General features: G+C 41.1%; 1 protein-coding gene across 1 annotated transcript in view; it reads right to left on the reverse strand.

Moving 5' to 3' along the window:
• DNAJC1 (DnaJ heat shock protein family (Hsp40) member C1) overlaps nucleotides 1–6285 on the reverse strand; it is a 181979-nt gene extending 175694 nt beyond the window's left edge. The window contains exon 1 of the mRNA XM_025000956.2: nucleotides 5818–6285. Coding sequence (XP_024856724.1) covers nucleotides 5818–6018 — 201 coding nt within the window. The 5' untranslated portion in view covers nucleotides 6019–6285. The remainder of the gene's footprint in view (nucleotides 1–5817) is intronic.
• Nucleotides 6286–19133: the final 12848 nt, after the last annotated feature.

The following is a 19133-nucleotide window of genomic DNA, read 5'->3' on the forward strand; positions in this document are numbered from 1 at the left end:
TAAAAAGAAAAAAGAAACAATTAAACGAGGATTTCTGTTCGATCAGCTCTAGACTATGTGGCAAGAGTTTCCCAACAGACTTGCTTTTTCCCCATAAAGTATGTCCTGGCAATCTCCACTAAACAGTGTGTACATAAGAAAAACCAATTTTACAATAGTCCAATCTGAGGCAAATACATATACAACTGCACAAATATTTATTCAGCTCTAACTCTAGACATGATATGCTTTACATCAGAAATATAAATGACTAGAAGTTTATCTACCATTCCAGATTTTGTATTATATCTTTCTCCAAATTAATAATTTTGGACTCTACAATGAAAATCAGAGAGTGATTATTACCTGACAGATTTCTAAGGGAACAGACTCACTAGAGACAGACTGAACTATATTCAACTAACACCACAAGATCAGTGGAATCTAACACAAGAATCACTGGAGAGAACTGATACAGTATGGGTTCACCACTCATTTATGAAAGAAATCTTCCTCTTTATTTCTACAAAGCATTGTACTGGGGTTTGAGAAGTCCCTTTTAATGACTCTGCACTTTTTTCCCACCCAAAAACCTGAACACACAGGTCAGGCAAATAGAGATCACACAGCACCTTTATTGATGAAAAGCTACTGGTGAATTGAGATTATATATGAGAGCCAAAGAGGCTTGCTAGCAATTTTTGCCCTTCCATCTCCATCCTAGGCGTTGAGACAGTACACTCAAGAGAAGTCTGGCCCAGATAATAACTTTCTTACTGGTCTAGGGCAGAGAAGAGAATGAGCCTCGTTACTTACAGCTTTGTAATTAGTTAGCTCTCCCTAATCAAAGGGCTTCCCTAGTGGTTCAGACCATAAAGAATCTGCCTGCAATGCAGGAGACCCGGGTTCAATCTCTGGGTCAGGAAGATCCCCTGGAGAAGAGAATGGCTAGCCACTCCAGTATTCTTGCCTGGAGAATTCCATGGACAGAGGAGTCTGGTGGGTACAGTCCATTGGGGTCACAAAGAGCAGGGCACAACTGAGTGACTGACACACCCCAATCAGAGGTAAGGCCATCACCCTCCAACAAGGTAACTCACTCATCCATGGAAAGATTAAAGAGATGGGTCAAGAGATCATCAGTGTTTCTTTAAGGAAGATGCTCCCCTTGGAGATATATATAGGATAAGTGCAATGTAACTGTCCCCCCCTAATACAGGCTGCTACTTTGTGCATTTACACATCTGTGTATCTGAAATACAGACTGGAAGAGCTTAAAAGATTAATTCTGAATAAAAACCTAAAGTCCAACATTCTGTAAACATATGTCACTTAATAGTTTTCCTCTTTTATTTTTTTTTCCTGTGGAGGTAGTTGAGCTATTTCCAAGTTTTCCTCTTTTAATCAGGTTTCAGTGTTCATCTGAATGTAAGGATGCAGTTACTTAAAAATTTATAAGAGAAAGAGATACATTTTCTAGTTCTCTGAATAGAAATCTGTAATGATTGGGACCAAGTACTCTGATTTCATCAGAAAGTAAACACTGCAAAATTTAAGATAACTTAGCCTGTTAAAATTTCAATTCAAAGATTTTTTTAATGACTATGGAGTACTTATTGTTGGCTAGAACCCTGTACAAAGTATAAAGAAAGTCATGGTCCCAAAGACAATGAAAAAAAAAAAAAAATGCAGAATTGCCATTGACCCCACAAGAAATACAGGTGTCCAAGGAGTAGGAGCTGTTAGAGGAGATATAAATATTGTTTGGGATCTAGAATTTTAATTACTAATGAAAGATATAAACACTTTTCCCCCTTACATTCCTCTAATCTTCTACCCTGTATCCTCTAAAAAGATGCAATATCCAAATACAAAAGCCTTGTGGACAATTAAAGTCATTCTAAAATATAGTGAGCTTCTGGCATGTCACCTATAAACATCCCTCCACTAAAAACTTCTGGAATCCCTTTGAAATCTTTTAGAACCAATTTGAAACCTAGGAATACATCGAAAGGAATTCCTTCGCTTTATGAGAGCAATAAAAGGTCATATATTAATAAATATAACCCATTACATAAAAACTGTCAAGCAATTACTTTTTCAGTGAATTACTGTTTAATTTTAGTTACCATGTTTATATTTTTCTTTCAGTAAATATTTAAGTGTGTGCTATGAAGTAAATAAAGAAAATACCATTTGTCCTAAAAATGAGGCAACTAACTTCACAAGGTCATAAGTGAGTAAATGGTTTGGTTCAAGTTAAAAGACACTGATTATTCCAATTATAGATTTCAGGGAGTGATTGAGCAAGTTACTTCAGACCTGGTGGAAAAGAGGATAAAATGGACACCACATTCAGCCTCTAATCATCCCTGGCGTTTAGTTCGGGGTATGGAGATCACAAAAAGATTTTTCTATCAATTGTCCTTCTCTCCTTACCCCAAACAACACATCTACTGATCTCATCACACCACTGAAACAGCTTTAGAAGAGGTAAGCTAATGACCTCCACGCTGTTCAACTCAACATCTAGAGCTCATCTTATTTGAACTACCATCAGCATTTAACCCAGCTGATTGCTTTCTTCTCTTTAAAATACTTTCTCCACCTGAAAGAGAAAAAGACGATCTTTCCTTGGTTTGCCTCCAACTTCACTGGCTGTTCCTTCTCCATTTCCTTTGTTGGTTCCCCTCATGGTCCAACTCCCAGACCCCTTTTCTCTTTGTTTTACCTTCACTCCCCTGGTGACACTAGTGGCAAAGAACCTGCCTGCCAATGCAGGAGACGATCCCTGCAGGGGTCAGGAAGATCCCCTGGAGAAGGAAATGGCAACCTGCTTCAGTATTTTTGCCTGGAGAATCCCATGGACAGAGCAGCCTGGCAGGCTACAGTCCATTGGGTCGCACAGTGTCGGACACAAACTGAAGCAACTTAGCACACACACCCCTGGTGAACTTACCTGGTTTTGTGACTTTAAATTACCTACGAAGTGCCAGGGACTCCCTAATTTATTAACTACAGGCCAAATCCTTCTTACAATTCCAGACTTGGGTACCCAACTGCCTACACACCACCTCAACCTGAAAGTTTATTAGACGCCTCAAATTTAGCATGACCAAAACTCAATTACTGATTTTTTCCCCCAAACCATACCTACTTCTATTCCCAGATTCTCCATCTCCATAAGCGACAAGTGCAATTAGACAAAATATTTATTGACTTTCTGAGGTTTAGAAAAAGCTTTCCAATTATCTTCAACTTATCAACCCCCGCACCTTACATGCAAACAATCAGCAAAATCCTGTCAACTCTATGTTCAAATTATATCTGGAATCTGACCACTTTGCACCACACAGGTTCAGAATATTTTACACAATTATCCAATAATTAACAACATACATATAATTTCCAACTCAATGATCACCTTGAAATTTAAGTCAAATCATGTACCTCTTCTGTTCAAACCCCCACTCCATCCCCAAGTTACTTATAATAGCCAAAGTCCTTATAATAACATTTGAAGCCCTAGAAGATTGTTCCCTGACCAGCCATGACTCTAATATCATCTACTGCTGTCCTCACCATATACCCTGCTCCAATACTAAGCAAGCTCCAAGAGCTCTGCATTTAACTGGTTGCCTTCCTTGAATGAATTTATCCACATGGCTCACTCCCTTACTTCCTTCTGAGGCCTTTTCTGAGCACCTGACACTTATATTTACTTGTTTGGTTGTTTACTATCTGTTTCCCCCTACCAAAACGTGAGTTTTATTTGAGTTCAGGGGTTTTATTTTATATACTGGCCAATTCCCAGTGCTTAAAATTTAGTAGACATGAACTAAATCTCTGTTGAATGAATGACGACCAAACTGATTAAATGCGGTCATCACTTCTGAGTAACCTACCTACTTAGCTCTGGTTCTTCATGTCTGGCTAGTCAAGAGAGATTGGCTGTCTCTGGCCTGAACATTACACATTATGGACCTAAGACAGGCTGCATTTGTCTCTACCAAATTTTTGGTCTCCTGAAAGTCTTCCAAGAAAATTAGGAGTCAATGTAAAGAACCTGTTCCAATCAGGTTCTTTGCTTAGGTAAAACAAAGTTTCTTCTGCATTATTTTCAATTTCAAAACAATTGGGTAGAGAAACACAGATGAAAACAATTTTCTGGATCCTTCTACTCAATTCTACCTCTACATGGAATCTTCTCAATTATTTATGCTTATTTTCCCATCTTTACCAATTTAACTGCATGAGTTTATAAATGAAAATTCTGAGAGACTTCACATGCAAGCTAGATCACATAATCTAAAATTCGAACCACTGCTACTAAGTTTCTGTATCCTCTTAAAGGGGCTCTTAAAAGGTTTCCTTGAGTAACTAGAAAATATCTTTCAAAATCTTTGGATAGGTTTTGCATAAGACTCTAGCTACAGAATGTAATCAATTTTGGTAAATTCTAATAAAAATATTCTCAGTATTAAAGGCATTCTTAAGAGTCTTCAGAGTTATATTTCACTAATGATTCTTACACATATTGCATCACTATTTACTTTGAAATAAGGTACACTTTGTCTCTAGCAGTAAGTGGCACCAGATTAAAATAATGAATACAAACAACACAAAATTGTTTGCATGTAAGAATTTTAAGTGTGCAATGTTTACACTACTTCATAGCTCTTACAAAATTGAAATTCGTTAAAGTCAGGGTGCCGCAGCAACAGCATTTTTATATTCATTTATATTGAATTGAAAAGTAAATTTCCATTTGGTGTTAAGCTGAACAGTTCACACACATCTATGATAACGTGTTGGGGCGAAATGTACATTTCACCTCTGGTCACGGCAAGTGTGCCCCGAATAACAGTTGTGGGTAAACATTAATACCTTTTTGCCCCCTAACTATTCAAAGCATTTTTATGAAGGGCTCAATCAGAAGGTCTCAAATTCTTTCACCGCATAATCGTTAAACCAGTGAAATGGCATCTTCTCAGTAGGACTCATTCAGCACTCCCAGAGAGAAAGCAATCAGAAAAAAAAAAAAACAAGTCGAGCTGAAGAAGGAAAGAAAACGAAACGAAAAGAAAAAGAAAACGATCCTGTGCTACTGGCTGAGCTCCTCTTCCTGGAGCACCCCAAGTGCCTCTACTGCCCCAGCACTTCACGGCTCCTTCCCCGACTCCCCGAACAACACGGTAGAGGCTTCAAGTTCCTGCAGATTTCTAAACGGGGCTACAACTGCCTAATCCAACAGGCTGAACACATTACAAAGTACAGCGCGAGAAAAACTTCTGCAACCCAGACGGCAACTAAGAGGCATTCCTACCTTTCCGGAAAGACAGGAAAGGAGGCTCTTAAAAGGATAAGGGTAACTGGGAAGGTGAAAATTTAGAGGGAGACACGACTACCTTTCCACAATCAGAGAGGCAGGAAGAGAAAGGGTTTAAGAGTACAAGATCTACCCCCACCACTCCTCCTTCCTGCAGCACAGCAGGCTGCAGGGATCTCCCCCAGAATGGCAGAGGAAAGGGAAGGGATCCCCACCCCAGGTTGGTGGCACCGTCCAGCCTGTCACAGAGACCGGAACTTGAGAAGGGGAGCCGGGCGGTGAGGGACTGGGGAAGGCAGGCCATTCCCTTTGAAGCAGGTTAGGAGAAGACCGTGGTCAATCGGACAGAGGACGGCAGCCGAGCCCAGGACGACCAAGTCTTGCCCCGCGAGCCCGGCTCCCTCGGAGAAAACCGGGTCAGAGCCGGCCCCACCCCCTCCTTTCCGCCCCGACCCGCACGTTTCTGCCCGGGAGATGCAGCCTTCGAGCGAGCGGGCGGCCCCACTTACCTGCTGCACCCCGAGGAACTGGTAGAAGTTGAGCTGCACCTCCTCCACCAAGTCAAATAACTCCAGGTCTCCGCTCTCCCAGCCGTGCGCCGGCCCCGCGGCCGCCAGCAGCAGGAGCAGCAGCAGCGGCGGCGGGAACGGCACGAGTCCCGGCCGGCGGCGCGGAGGAAGCCGGGCCGGCCGGGAGCAAGGCGCTGTCATCGCTCCGGGCTCGGTGAGGTCAGCCGCCGCGCAGAGCCGCCGGCCGAGACCCGGGGACGTGGCGAGCAGCGCGGACTGTGGGAACACTGCTTGTCAGTCAGAAGCACGGGCAGCCGCCCCGGACTCTCCCGCCCAGCGGCCGGTCTTGGACAGAAGGCAGAGGCGGCGGAAGACGGCGGACGCTGCGTCCAGTGAGAGCGCGGACGGAGCCGCGGGCGGCCCTACCCTCCGCGGACCCTCACCCTTTACCCAGGCCTACCAACAGCTGGCGAGCCAGAGCCGGGCGCTTAGGTAGCGCGGCGAGGGGTGGGGGAGAGGCTTCCCCCGCCTCAGCCTATCCCAGGCCTCGCTTCCGGTGACATCACGTCTCCTAGCAACCGCGGGAGAGGAGGCGGGGCCGGAAGTAGGGTAGCCGGAGCCCCAGACCTGGGCCTCAGCAAACTGCTTCTCAGTCACTGACTTGCTTCGCGGAGCCATACGGATATTGGCACAGATTAAGAGACGTGGACAGTTACAGACATTGCGCATCTATCTGGAACGTCCCAAGTATCCGTGAAACAGCTACCTTCTTATCCTCCCCCAGATATTGAAAACTAAAAGCATATTTGAAAACTGAATTTTTGATTACAGCCTCTGTTTCATACATTTCATTATTCCATACCCCCAAAATACAGGAGGAATAGAACGCAGGGCTTGAAAGGGGGAAATCTAGTGAGCAGTCTGAAGTTTCCTTTTAATAGAGGTGAAAAAGAAATAAAATTTGAACCAAGACAAAAAGTATACTTCTAATAATGAAATAATATTTACAGGCATAATACTACAAAATAGACAACCAGGTAGAAAGTAATAAGCATAACAGACATTCAAAATCTTAGGGGTAAGTGAAGCTTATCGACCTTAGCCCATTTACAATTGGTGCTCCTTTCCAATTGATGTCTATTTTCAAAGACATTAAAGCTAAAAACCTTCTCTCTTTCCCACCAGTGTCTCACTTCCTATTCTTTTTATCCCCTCACCACTCTTGCTTTCTTTTGTGTGAAGCTTATTTTCTTCTTAGCTTTCTCACATTTCTCCTCTCTGACTCCCTACTCTTGCTGAGGAAGTAGAAGGAAACAAATAAATTGCTTGTATAACTCAGGATGCTTCAGCAGTTTTGAAAGTTTGATCTCCTTTTTCTCCTTTTGGATCCCACCAGTTGAATTAAGCTCAATAGGATAAAAATAAAACTTTCATAGTAAAAGGGGTTGTGTTTGACAGAGGTTAGAAGAACAGTATCCAGGAGGTAAATCTTACTTAAATCCTTTTATTACTGTAGAGTTTAAAAAATATTTTTAAATAGTTATGAATACTTAAAAATAATACAATATAATGCTTGAATTAATCCTATTTTAAATTCATTGTGAGGCTTAACTTTCAAAGATACAAGAACAGGGGTATCTTAATCTTCAAGGGCTGCTGTAACAATATACCACAAACTGGGTGTCAGCATGGTCAAGTTCTGGTAAGAATCCTCTTCCAGGTTTCAGAGGACTTCTTTCTTATACCTTCACATGGTGGCAGTGTGGGGGAGGGGGACAGAGATCTAGTGTTTCCTCTTACACAGAAAGTGAAGAACTAAAGAGCCTCTTGATGAAAGTGAAAAAAGAAAGTGAAAAAGTTGGCTTAAACCTCGACATTCAAAAAATGAAGATCATGGCATGCAGTCCCATCACTTCATGGCAAATAGATGGGGAAACAATGGAAACAGTGAGAGATTTATTTTCTTGGGCTCCAAAATCACTGCAGATGGTGACTGCAGCCATGAAATTAAAAGTCGCTTGCTCCTTGAAAGAAAAGCTATGAACAACCTAGACAGCCTATTAAAAAGCAGAAACATTACTTTGCCAACAAAGGTCTGTCTAGTCAAAGCTATGGTTTTTCCAGTAGTCACGTGTGAGAGTTGGACTATAAAGAAATCTGAGTGCTGAAGAATTGATGCTTTTGAACTGTGGTGTTGGAGAAGACTCTTGAGAGTCCCTTGGATTGCAAGGAGATCCAACCAGTCCATCCTAAAGGAAATCAGTCCTGAATATTCATTGGAAGAACTGATGCTGAAGCTGAAACTCCAATACTTTGGCCACCTGATGCAAAGAACCGACTCAACGGAAAGACCCTGATTCTGGGAAAGACTGAAGGCAGGAGGAGAAGGGGACGACAGAGGGTGAGATGGTTGGATGGCATCACTGACTCGATTGAAGTGAGTTTGAGCAAGCTTCGGGAATTGGTGATGGTCAGGGAGGCCTGGCGTGCTGCAGTTCATGGGGTCACAAAGAGTTGGACACGACTGAGCGACTGAACTGAACCCCACAACTTGGGCTCCACCATCATGACCTCAGCTAAACCTAATTACCCCAAAAAATTGCACCCCAAATACCATCACATAGGGAATTAGGACATCAACATAGGAATTGGGGTAGGACACAAACATTCAGTCCATAGCAAGGGACATCACCTTTTCTGTTTCTCCCCAGTACTGAGCACAATACATAACACATGCTAGCATTCAATTCAGAGAAGGCGATGGCACCCCACTCCAGTACTCTTGCCTGGGAAATCCCATGGACAGAGGAGCCTGATAGGCAGCAGTCCATGGGGTCGCTATGAGTCGGACACGACTAAGCGACTTCACTTTCACTTTTCACTTTCATGCATTGGAGAAGGAAATGGCAACCCACTCCAGTGTTCTTGCGTGGAGAATCCCAGGGATGGGAGCCTGGTGGGCTGCCGTCTATGGGGTCGCACAGAGTCGGACATGACTGAAGTGACTTAGCCGCAGCAGCAGCATTCAATTAGTTGAATTGAATCCTGTGAATGCTTCCCCACCTTCATTTCTCCCCCTACGGTTTTTTAGTTTGATTTTTGATAGATCAGTTTTCTTTTTTTTTTTTTTTTTTTTAGATCAGTTTTCTTAACATGAAAGGCAACTTTACTAAGTCTCTAAGTTATCTTACTGTTTATTCAATGACTAAAGCAAAAAAATAAAATGAGAGCAATAATCTTAACACTGCTGCTGCTTCGGCTAAGTCGCTTCAGTCGTGTCCGACTCTGTGCGACCCCATAGACGGCAGCCCACCAGGCTCCCCCGTCCCTGGGAGTCTCCAGGCAGGAACACTGGAGTGGGTTGCCATTTCCTTCTCCAATGCATGAAAGTGAAAAGTGAAAGTGAAGTCGCTCAGTCGTGTCCGACTCTTAGCGAAGCCATGGATTGCAGCCTTCCAGGCTCCCCCGTCCATGGGATTTTCAAGGCAAGAGTACTGGAGTGGGGTGCCATTGCCTTCTCCGATCTTAGCACTACTTTTACACAATATCCCAACATTCATCTTTTCTCCTAATTTGACCATTAAATTAAGTGCAATATAACATTTGAAACTTGTGCCATATTGCCATTGATATTTTAGCAATCTGATATTTCCCTCCTGAGCTCTATTCTTACGTTGTCGAAGAACCCCAAGGACTTCCTCCATCTAAAGGGAATGGTTCTCTTTCCAAGGCCAAACTGAAGTAGAACTGGAGTCTGTTCAGTACAACACTGTTACTGTTTCTCACTGCCATGATGTTTTGCTCTGGAAGCTTCTTCCTACTCAGTTCCAGTAACACTGGTCCACTCTGAAACGATGCCCTTACTTGTTCTGGTCTAGGTCTCTGCAAAGACCACAGTGATATTTACATTTAGACTTCTAGTTTGGCATATTCACATGTTCTGTCTTGTCCTCTAGAGCAGCAATTCCCAAACTTTTTGGCACCAGGGACCAGTTTTGTGGAAGACAATTTTTCCACTGACAGGGGCTGGGAGCAGGGGTGGGGGTGGGGGTGGGGGCGGTGGCAGTGGTTTCAGTTTCAGCCACCTACCTCCTGTTGTGTGGCCTTGTTCCTGCGGCTTGGGAACCCCTGCCCTAAAAGACAATGCAACTGAATGAATCATTTGCTGATGCCAGAACTAAGCGAGGGCCCAGTGGACAGCTGCTTTCTTATCTGGTGACATTTAATGATCCTGGGCATTAACTGATGAAGCTTAGTCTGGGTGGAGGCAGTGTACACAGGAAGAGAGAAGCCAGTGAAATGTTTAACAGTCATGTGAGTTGTGTAATGGATTGGAGATGTAGAGAGGAGCCTCAAACTTCCAGCCAGCTTTCCCACAGAACATTTGCTGAGTCCTGGGGTAGTGCAGAAGCCCAAAGGACTGAAGGGTAGGAGGCGTGAAATTTCCCCACATTCTACCAGTGCAAGCAAAATGAACTCTGCCTAAAAAGGGGAGCCTGCTTCATACATACAAGTAGTCTTCCCCCTCAAGACATCTGCAATATTTCTGAAGCTGTATGAGTAGGAGGATAAAGATCTAAGTTTAAAACCTCTGAAAAGCAGAACTAAAACTGCTGGGTTGAGGAGATAGAAACCTTGCAGTCTCTCTTATCAAAATCCCAGAGGAATCACACCTAAGAAACAGAGAAACCAGAAGTTGGGTGAATCTTACCAAAACTCTAACCCAATCCCAACCCAGTTCAATCCCTGATCCTCACCCCATTTGTCTATTTTCATCTGTAGGGGAACATATCATCATCTTTATTGCCTATTTTTTAATATAAAAGTCTGATATATGACCAAAAAATTATGAGATGTGAGACAAATAGGGAAATTTGACCAATATGAAGAGAAAAAAGTAGATAATAGAAGACCTACAGTAAGCCAGCTACTGGAGTCCAGATAAGGACTTTAAAATTTCTGTTATAAAATAGATAGGTTGAAGAAGGAATTCATAGGGCCCGGACTCCATCTCAGGCCTGTTCATGCTGATCATGCTCGGCCACCTTTCCAATGGACTCTGAACTCTGTGTTTAGTGCCTATGAAAACAACAGGAGGATAAGACCCCCTCCAGACAGGGGAACCTTGAAGATCGTTTCTAGGTTACTCATCGCCTAAGAGAAAACATACACTAATCACCCCTTCCTCCAGACAGGCCATAAATTTTTCTGTGTCTATCGGAGTGTAACCTCGGGTTTATTGATTATTGGCTAATTGTTTGACTGTTTGAGCACATGAGCACATAGCACGTGAATGATGGGGTTATTAGGATTGTATTTTCCTTGGTTTATGTAAGTCTCAAGGATTTGGAGTAGTGGGTTCAGACACGTACACATGGGGTATAAAAGATTTTCACAGATGCTGGTCGGGGTCCTTGGCTAAGAGGAGACTCTGCCTTGGGCCCACCGGTGTAATAAACTGCACTCCACTATCTGCATTGTCCTTCTGAGTGAGTTTGTTTCCTGGAATGCGTGGCTACAACAAGGTTATAAAATAAAAGAAAAAGTGTACAGAATGGATTAGAAGATGCAGAATTTTAACAGATAAACTGAATTCATAAAAAGGAATCAATGGAAAATCTCAAAGTATAATATCTGAAATAAAAAAAAACTTGGTGGGTTTAACAGCAGACTGGACACAGCAGAACAGAGGATTAATGACTTTGAGGACAGGTCAAGAAAAAAATATCCAAACTGAAGCACAGAGAGAAAAAAGGACAGAAAGAGAACAGAACTTAAAAGGCATGTGGGAATAAATCAAAACACATATAACTAGGCCCTAGAAAAAAAGGAGAGAGAGAATGAAACAGAAGAAATAATTATAGAAACAATGGACAAGAATTTTGCAAAACCAATGAAAGACATGAAACCAACATGAAAAAAATTAACTTAAAATAGATCATAGACCCAAAGATAAAAGCTAAAATTATAAAACTCTTTTTTTGAAAAATAAGGGTAAATCTTAATGACTTTGGGTTAGCCAGTGGTCCCTTAGATATGACAGCAAAAGCACGTGATGGAGGAAAACATAATTTGAACTACATAGAAATTGAAAACTTTTGTGTCACAAACAATACCATCAAGAAAATGAAAAGATATCCAAGATAATGGTAGAAATATTTGCAAATCATATACCTGATAAGGGACTTATATCTAGAAAATGCAAAGAATTCATTCTACTCAATATTTTTTAAAATGGGCAATGGATTTCTCCAAAGAAGATATAAAAAAAGCGAGCAAGTACACAAAAGATGCACAACATCATTAGCCATCAGAAAAATGTAAATCAAAACTACGAAGAAATACAACTTTATAGCCATGATGATGGCAATAATTAAAAAGAGAGACAAAAAAGAAGTTAATGAAGACATACACATTGGAACCCTCATATATTGCTGGTGGAAATGCAAAATGATACAGCCCCTTAGGAAAACAGTTTGGCAGTTTCTGAAAAACTAAATATACAGTTATTATATGACCCAGCAATTCCACTCCTAGGTATATACACAAAAAGATAAAAGCATAAAACTTGTATACAAATGATCATAGCAGCATTATTCATAACAAAAAGTTGCAAACAAACTTAATGTCCATTCAACTGATGAATGAATAAACAAATGTAGTACATCCATACAATGGAATATTATTTGGCAACTAAACAAAGAAAATACTGATACATGCTGTAACATGGACAAGCCTTGAAAATATTATGCCAAGTGAAAGACACCAAACATAGAAGACCATGTAAGATTCCATTTATATGAAATATTCAGAATAGGCAAACGTTCAAGCTTCCCTTCTAGCTCAGTCAGTAAAGAATCTGCCTGCAATACAGGAGAACTGGCTTCGATTCCTGGGTCAGGGAAGATGTCCTGGAGAAGGAGATGGCAACCCACTCCAATATTCTTGCCTGGGAAATCCCATGGACAGAGGAGCCTGGCGGGTTACACTCCATGGATTGGCAAAGAGTCAGACATGACTTAGTGACTAAACCACCACCACGAAGGCAGAATGTAGGTTATTGGTTACTGAGGACTAGAAGTGGAGAAGCTTGGGGATTGTCTACTAATGAATATGTAATTTTTTAGGGGGTATGTAAATATCCTAAAATTAGATTGTGGTGGTGGTTGCATATCCTTGAGAATATACTAAAAAACTTTGACTTGTATACTTTAAATGGATGAATTGTGTGGTTTGTCAATTATATCTCAATAAGGCTGTTTAAAAAAGAAAAAGAAAGATACAATAAACTTAGCAAACCCCAACTAGGATAAATGCAAAGCAAATAAACAAACAAAAAAAATCATGCCTAAGTATATCATAGTGAAACTATAGAAAAGTTTGTGGGATGTACTGAAGGCAATAACTTCAAAGACCATTTTTAGCCTTAAATGTCTTAAAGAAGGAAGGCAGAAAATTAGTGAGCCAAATGTTCAACATAAGTGAAGTGAAAGTGAAAGTCGCTCAGTCGTGTCCGACTCTTTGCGACCCCATAAACTATACAATCCATGGAATTCTCCAGGCCAGAATACTGGAGTGGGGAGCCGTTTCCTTCTCCAGTTCAACATAAGGGGTTACATAAATAACCACAGAGTAAACAAAGAATTAAAGTTTGAATAAGGACACCTAATCATTTTCAACATGACACTTTTGCAAGTCAGCTGGACTTATATCAACCCTTATATGAAGAATTCTTAAAAATTTTTATCAGTTTGTAGGTTCTGGTATTTTCAAGGTTCACGGTGTGACCATGATAGTGTGTGGCCAAGAAGCTTTGGAAGAATATATTGAATACCACTGGTAATGAATGGCAACCCACTCCAGTATTCTTGCCTGCAGAATCCCATGGACAGAGGAGCCTGGCAGGCTATAGTCCATGGGATGGCAGAGTCAGACATGACTGAGTGACTAACACACACATGGGAATGGGGAAGCAGGGAGCACCTAGAGTGTTGGATGGTTATCCACACAGAGGGTGATAGAAGAAGTTTTGATCTTATTATACATGAACCTGAACATCAAAATGACCACGCCTTACCAGGTGGCAACAGGAAACATCATTGGTAATTTCATAGACCAGTGGGGCTCAAAGAGGTGGTCTATCCCTCACTTTTGGGTAAGATCCAATCTAACTACATCAAACAAACTTGAATATAATACTTATAACAGCAAAAAATCTAAATCTCACTTAAAATCACCATTTCTAAATCCTGTGATTTTGAAATGCCTGGCTCTCACTAAATCTTGAAATTTTCTCTTTTGCCCACCTATTGGCTATTTCTCAAATACATGGACTTAAATTTTTAAGATATCATTGTTCTCTAATGGAACATTATCTTCACTCAGTAATTTAGTTACCCAAACAGCATTCACAGTCTTACACTGAGCTGACAAACGTTAGAAAAATAGTATTTTGGGGGAAAACCTCCTTGAAAATAATCCCTTTTTATTGCAGTACTGAATTCTAATCTTTTGAAGGTCCTTATAAATAAATACAGATGTTTCTTCATGTTATAAATAATCAATGTATTTCTATTATATTGACACTATGGATTTTACTTTTCTGGATAATGTACTGTTTACTCAAATAATCTCATTGTGCAAATGAATACAGATTTCAGAGCCAAAATTGATTCAATTTGGATTCTGACTCTACTACAAACCGGGGGACCCCTGTGTTTCAGTTTCCTCCTCTGAAAAATTAGGATAATAGTACTACCAAAACCAGGGTTCCATGGTGGCTCAGTGACACAAGTTCAATCCTTGATCCAGGAAGATCCCACATGCCTTGGAGCACCTAAGCCTGTGTATCACAACCACTGAATCTGCACTTTAGAGCCTGGGAGCCGCAACTGCTGAGCCCCTAGGGCCCATGTTCTGCAACAAAAGAAGTCACTGCGATGAGAAGCCAGTGCACTGCAGCTAGAGAAAAGCCCCCACAGCAATGAAGACCCAGCATAGTCAAAAATAAATAAATCAACTAAAAAAGAAATAATACTACCAAAACCATAAAATACTATCAAAATTGTTGTAAGAGTTAGGGGAGATAATTAGAGCCTGGTATATAGTAATTGCTGGGTTTCCCTGGTGACTCAGTGGTACAGAATCCGCCTGGAACGTGGGAGCTGCAGGAGATGCGGGTTCCATCCCTGGATCGGGAACATCCCTTGGAGAAGGGCATGGCAACACATTCTGGTATCCTTGCCTGGAGAATCCCATGGACAGAGAAGCCTGGTGGGCTATAGTCCATAGCGTCCCAAAGAACTGGACACAACCAAACATGTATGCATATAGAAATTGCTATTAAAAAATTACCATTGTGATTATGGAAAGTTTCTGGGCTTCCCTTGTGGCCCAGCTGGTAAAGAATCTGCCTGCAATGTGGGAGACCTGGGTTTGATCCCTGGGTTGGGAAGATTCCCTGGGGAAGGGAAAGGCTACCCACTCCAGTATTCTGGCCTGGAGAATTCCATGGACTGTATAGTCCATGGGGTCACAAAGAGTGGGACATGACTGAGTGATTTTCACTTTCACTTCCACCTACCTTGTATTAAGGGCTCCATAAATAAAGCTTATCTATTCTTAAATGTTTAAATTTTGTCTTTGCTGCTGCTGCTAAGTCACTTCAGTCGTGTCCGACTCTGTGCAGCCCCATAGACGGCAGTCCACCAGGCTCCCCTGTCCCTGGGATTCTCCAGGCAAGAACACTGGAGTGGGTTGCCATTTCCTTCTCCAATGAAAGAGAAAAGTGAAAGTGAAGTCGCTCAGTCGTGTCCGATACCCTTAGTGACACCATGGACTGCAGCCCACCAGGCTCCTCGGTCCATGGGATTTTCCAGGCAAGAGTACTGGAGTGGGGTGCCATTGCCTTCTCCAAAATTTTGTCTTTAGTCATTTGTTATTAAACTTAGGCTGCGAAGGCCCACTTCACCGGAAGTGTATGCAATCACTTATCTGCCCCAGATGGTGAGAAACAAGACCACCTTTACAAAATAATGACTAGTCCTCAAAGCCAGTTTCCTTTTCTGTTTCAACTCCATATAACATATTATTTGTGATTTTCCTGCTAAATTCGGCTTAAGGACATACAATAGATACCTAATTAGAAGCATGTTACCCAAATGCACAAAAGGAAGAGAAAACATTCACATTCACTGATGAAGTCATTAAAGACTCACTGGTGGTTGTCTTTCCCTGAAACAGCTCTGTCTTTTCAGATAATGATGTTTTCTCCTTTACATAGACTTGAACATGCCTCAGTAGACTCTTATGTAAAAATTTCTTTCTTCTAACATCTGACACAATTCCAAGATTATCGTTCATTTTTCAAAGGTGTCCATCAACTCACATGAATCACTTTTTAAATTTGAAAATGAGTTTCTCTCCTTTTTCCTCTAACCAACCAAGAAGGATATTCTCTCTTACTGACACCTCAATTCAGCCCCAGCACAGCAATTGTTGTATTTTCCTCATATACAAAAGCACCAATTAGTCTGCAAAAGAAAATTTTAACAGGCCTCTTCATCATCTCTTCTTCTAGGCTGAACAGCCTGGCTTTGGCATTCTGCCGCTGAGCACTAATATTGTTTGTGATGCCAAACTGAAACACAAGGGAGACAGTACAAAGTTGCTGATCACCTCGGCCAACATGCCACACAGTGAAGGCATTAGAGTACACTTAGAAATGCCAAGTCTTAGAAATGCTTACTATTAAATTTATTAAAAGGAGGTGGTGTTTTAAAAAAATACTGAATTAGCAATCAACAAGCAAGCAAGAAGAGACAGATTAAAGGAAGCTTAGTTCCAAATGGTACTGCTGCTATTGCTAAGTCATTTCAGTCGTGTCCGACTCTGTGCGACCCCAGAAAGGAGCAATTAAAAAACACTTTTTTTAACTATACCTTTGGCCTAGCTTCATCTTTCTCCACTTCAATATATAATCTTCTCTTATTTTTTGTAAACCACAGAAGGATTTTTAGTGCCAAGGCTCCATAATGAGTCTTTTAACTAAAAAAATAAAATTAAATTAAATTAAATTAAATACTAAGAATTTCACCACCAGGGGGCAAAGAACATGCTTACAGGCAAAGATTATTTTTGACATTTGAAAGGAGTTACCTTGCATGAACACAGTTTTTGTTGTTAAAATTTCAACAACTGCAAATTTAGAGATATACATACTAACCTAAACATTCAAGGTTAAGGAAGAATTATGTTTATGAAAGAAAAAATTATACATTACCATTAACCAAGTGCCCTTTCATTTACTATCATTTTTAGACACTTAAAAAATTTTCCACCTCCCTTTTCTTTCATGTGTTTGCATAAGTGTTCATGCTAAGTTGCTTCAGTCATGTCTGTCTCTTTGCAGCGCCATAGACTAGCACCACCTGGGAAACCCTTGCACAAGAGGAAGAAAAGAATAATGTGAACTTTTGAAATACTAATTTAGCCTTTGTCTGTGTTCCCCTGATGACTTAGCACACACACACATTTCCCTGGTGGCTCAGAAGTAAAGAATCCGCATGCAATACAGGAGCTGCAGGAGACAAGTGTTCAATCCCTGGGTGGGGAAGATCCCCTGAAGGAGGGCATGGCAACCCATTTCAGCGTTCTTGCCTGGAGAATCCCCTGGAGGAAGGAGCCTGATGGGCTACACTCCATGGGATCACAAAGAGTTGGACACAACTGAAGTGACTTAGCAGCAGCAGCAGCATGCTGGCCTTTCAATGGCTTTGGCTTACAATATTTTTTGACAAATGGTTTCCTAAGCATGTATTTTGGCTCTACTTTTTTGTTAACTCAATGTGACTAACTGATAAACTCAGGTCTTAACCTTCTTCTAAAATCAGGTTCATTGACTTGATTAATACTTTGCCATTTGTTAATTTTATAATGTTAAAATTATATAAATAACTGATAAGCACATCAATTCATCAATTATCTCATTTGAGACCTTGATATCCCTGAATTTGCTGGGAGAGTACCAGACTCACAAATAACCTATAGACAATAACCAGAAGTATTGGTATAGTAAACTGTTCAGTCAGTCAGTCAGTTCAGTTGCTCAAAAATTTTGGTCTAACGCATGCAAGTCCTATATTCTGAAATTTCAGCGTATTTGATTATTTCTCACTTGTACGTTGATAAAAGTCCCGGTAACAGAAGCGAAACTGAGAGTTTTTAAACCGAGGTATCTGTGGTGTAGGCAAACCACCACATTTTATTCCAGTTGGCTTATTTTCTATCTCCTCTTCCTGCTTCTAAGTACCTGCTGAGACCACATTTCCCTGAATCGATTGGTGATAACAATGCCACTGTTTCAAATCAGGCCTGAGGTAGAAGGGACCCCACAGTGATCTGGTAAGATCTGCTACTGTTCTTTCCTTCCACTGCTCCCCGGAGCCTGGTCACCATCTCCACTGCCAGCCTCCAGGCACCAGGGCTATCTCCAGGGGATGCAGAATTAGACCAGATACCACCATATGTTCACCCACAGAATATTTTTGTCCAGATAAAATAAAATATAGAAATAAATACTGACCACAAACTTAAGGAGAAAAAGAAATTGCAAAAGGTCAGCACTCAGGGTTTATTTAGAGGCACACACTAAAGGAACATCCTATGACCACCCTTTTCATATTAGTGATAAAGGGAAATGTAGAGATAAAGCAATATATTTTCTGTTGTCAATTTGCTTTTATTTGTTTTAATGTAAATTGACGGACTCCTTCTTTCTCGTGTGTCTTCAAGCTGTGGCCCAGCCACTGACCGCTCTTGAAGGCTCGACTTTTCACTCTGATATGCGACAGCCTGTGTTAGGAAACTTGGTGCATCTTGTCAAGTCCTTGGGTGTAAACTAACCTGCAGCTTCAACCAGCCTCCCACAGGTGCGCCCTGAAGGCACCTTGACTTGGGCCAAATTTTCTCATCTCCTTTTGTAATAGCAAACTATTTTCAGTAGCACGCTGCCTGCAATTTTCTAAAAACCTTTCAACCACACAGAATCTTTATGTAAGGTAAAGACAATATTTGAACAGTGAGAAAGAAGCTCATACTACAGATAAAGTAGGGAAATGGGCGTTTGGAAATATTCCCATCATTATACGAATATGATATTTTTTCTTCTGCCCAAAATGCTACGTGTCACTAATAAAAGTACTCCTATCTAGACACTTGAGAACTGGTTTTAAATCTTCCAAATGTAGATTTTCACTGGATTTAAAAATCCACTTGTTAAAAATATAAAAACCCTTTCATTTTCAGTTCACTTCCAA

This window comes from Bos taurus, chromosome 13, assembly GCF_002263795.3.
Source record: "Bos taurus isolate L1 Dominette 01449 registration number 42190680 breed Hereford chromosome 13, ARS-UCD2.0, whole genome shotgun sequence".
In the NCBI taxonomy this organism is placed as follows: Eukaryota; Metazoa; Chordata; class Mammalia; order Artiodactyla; family Bovidae; genus Bos; species Bos taurus.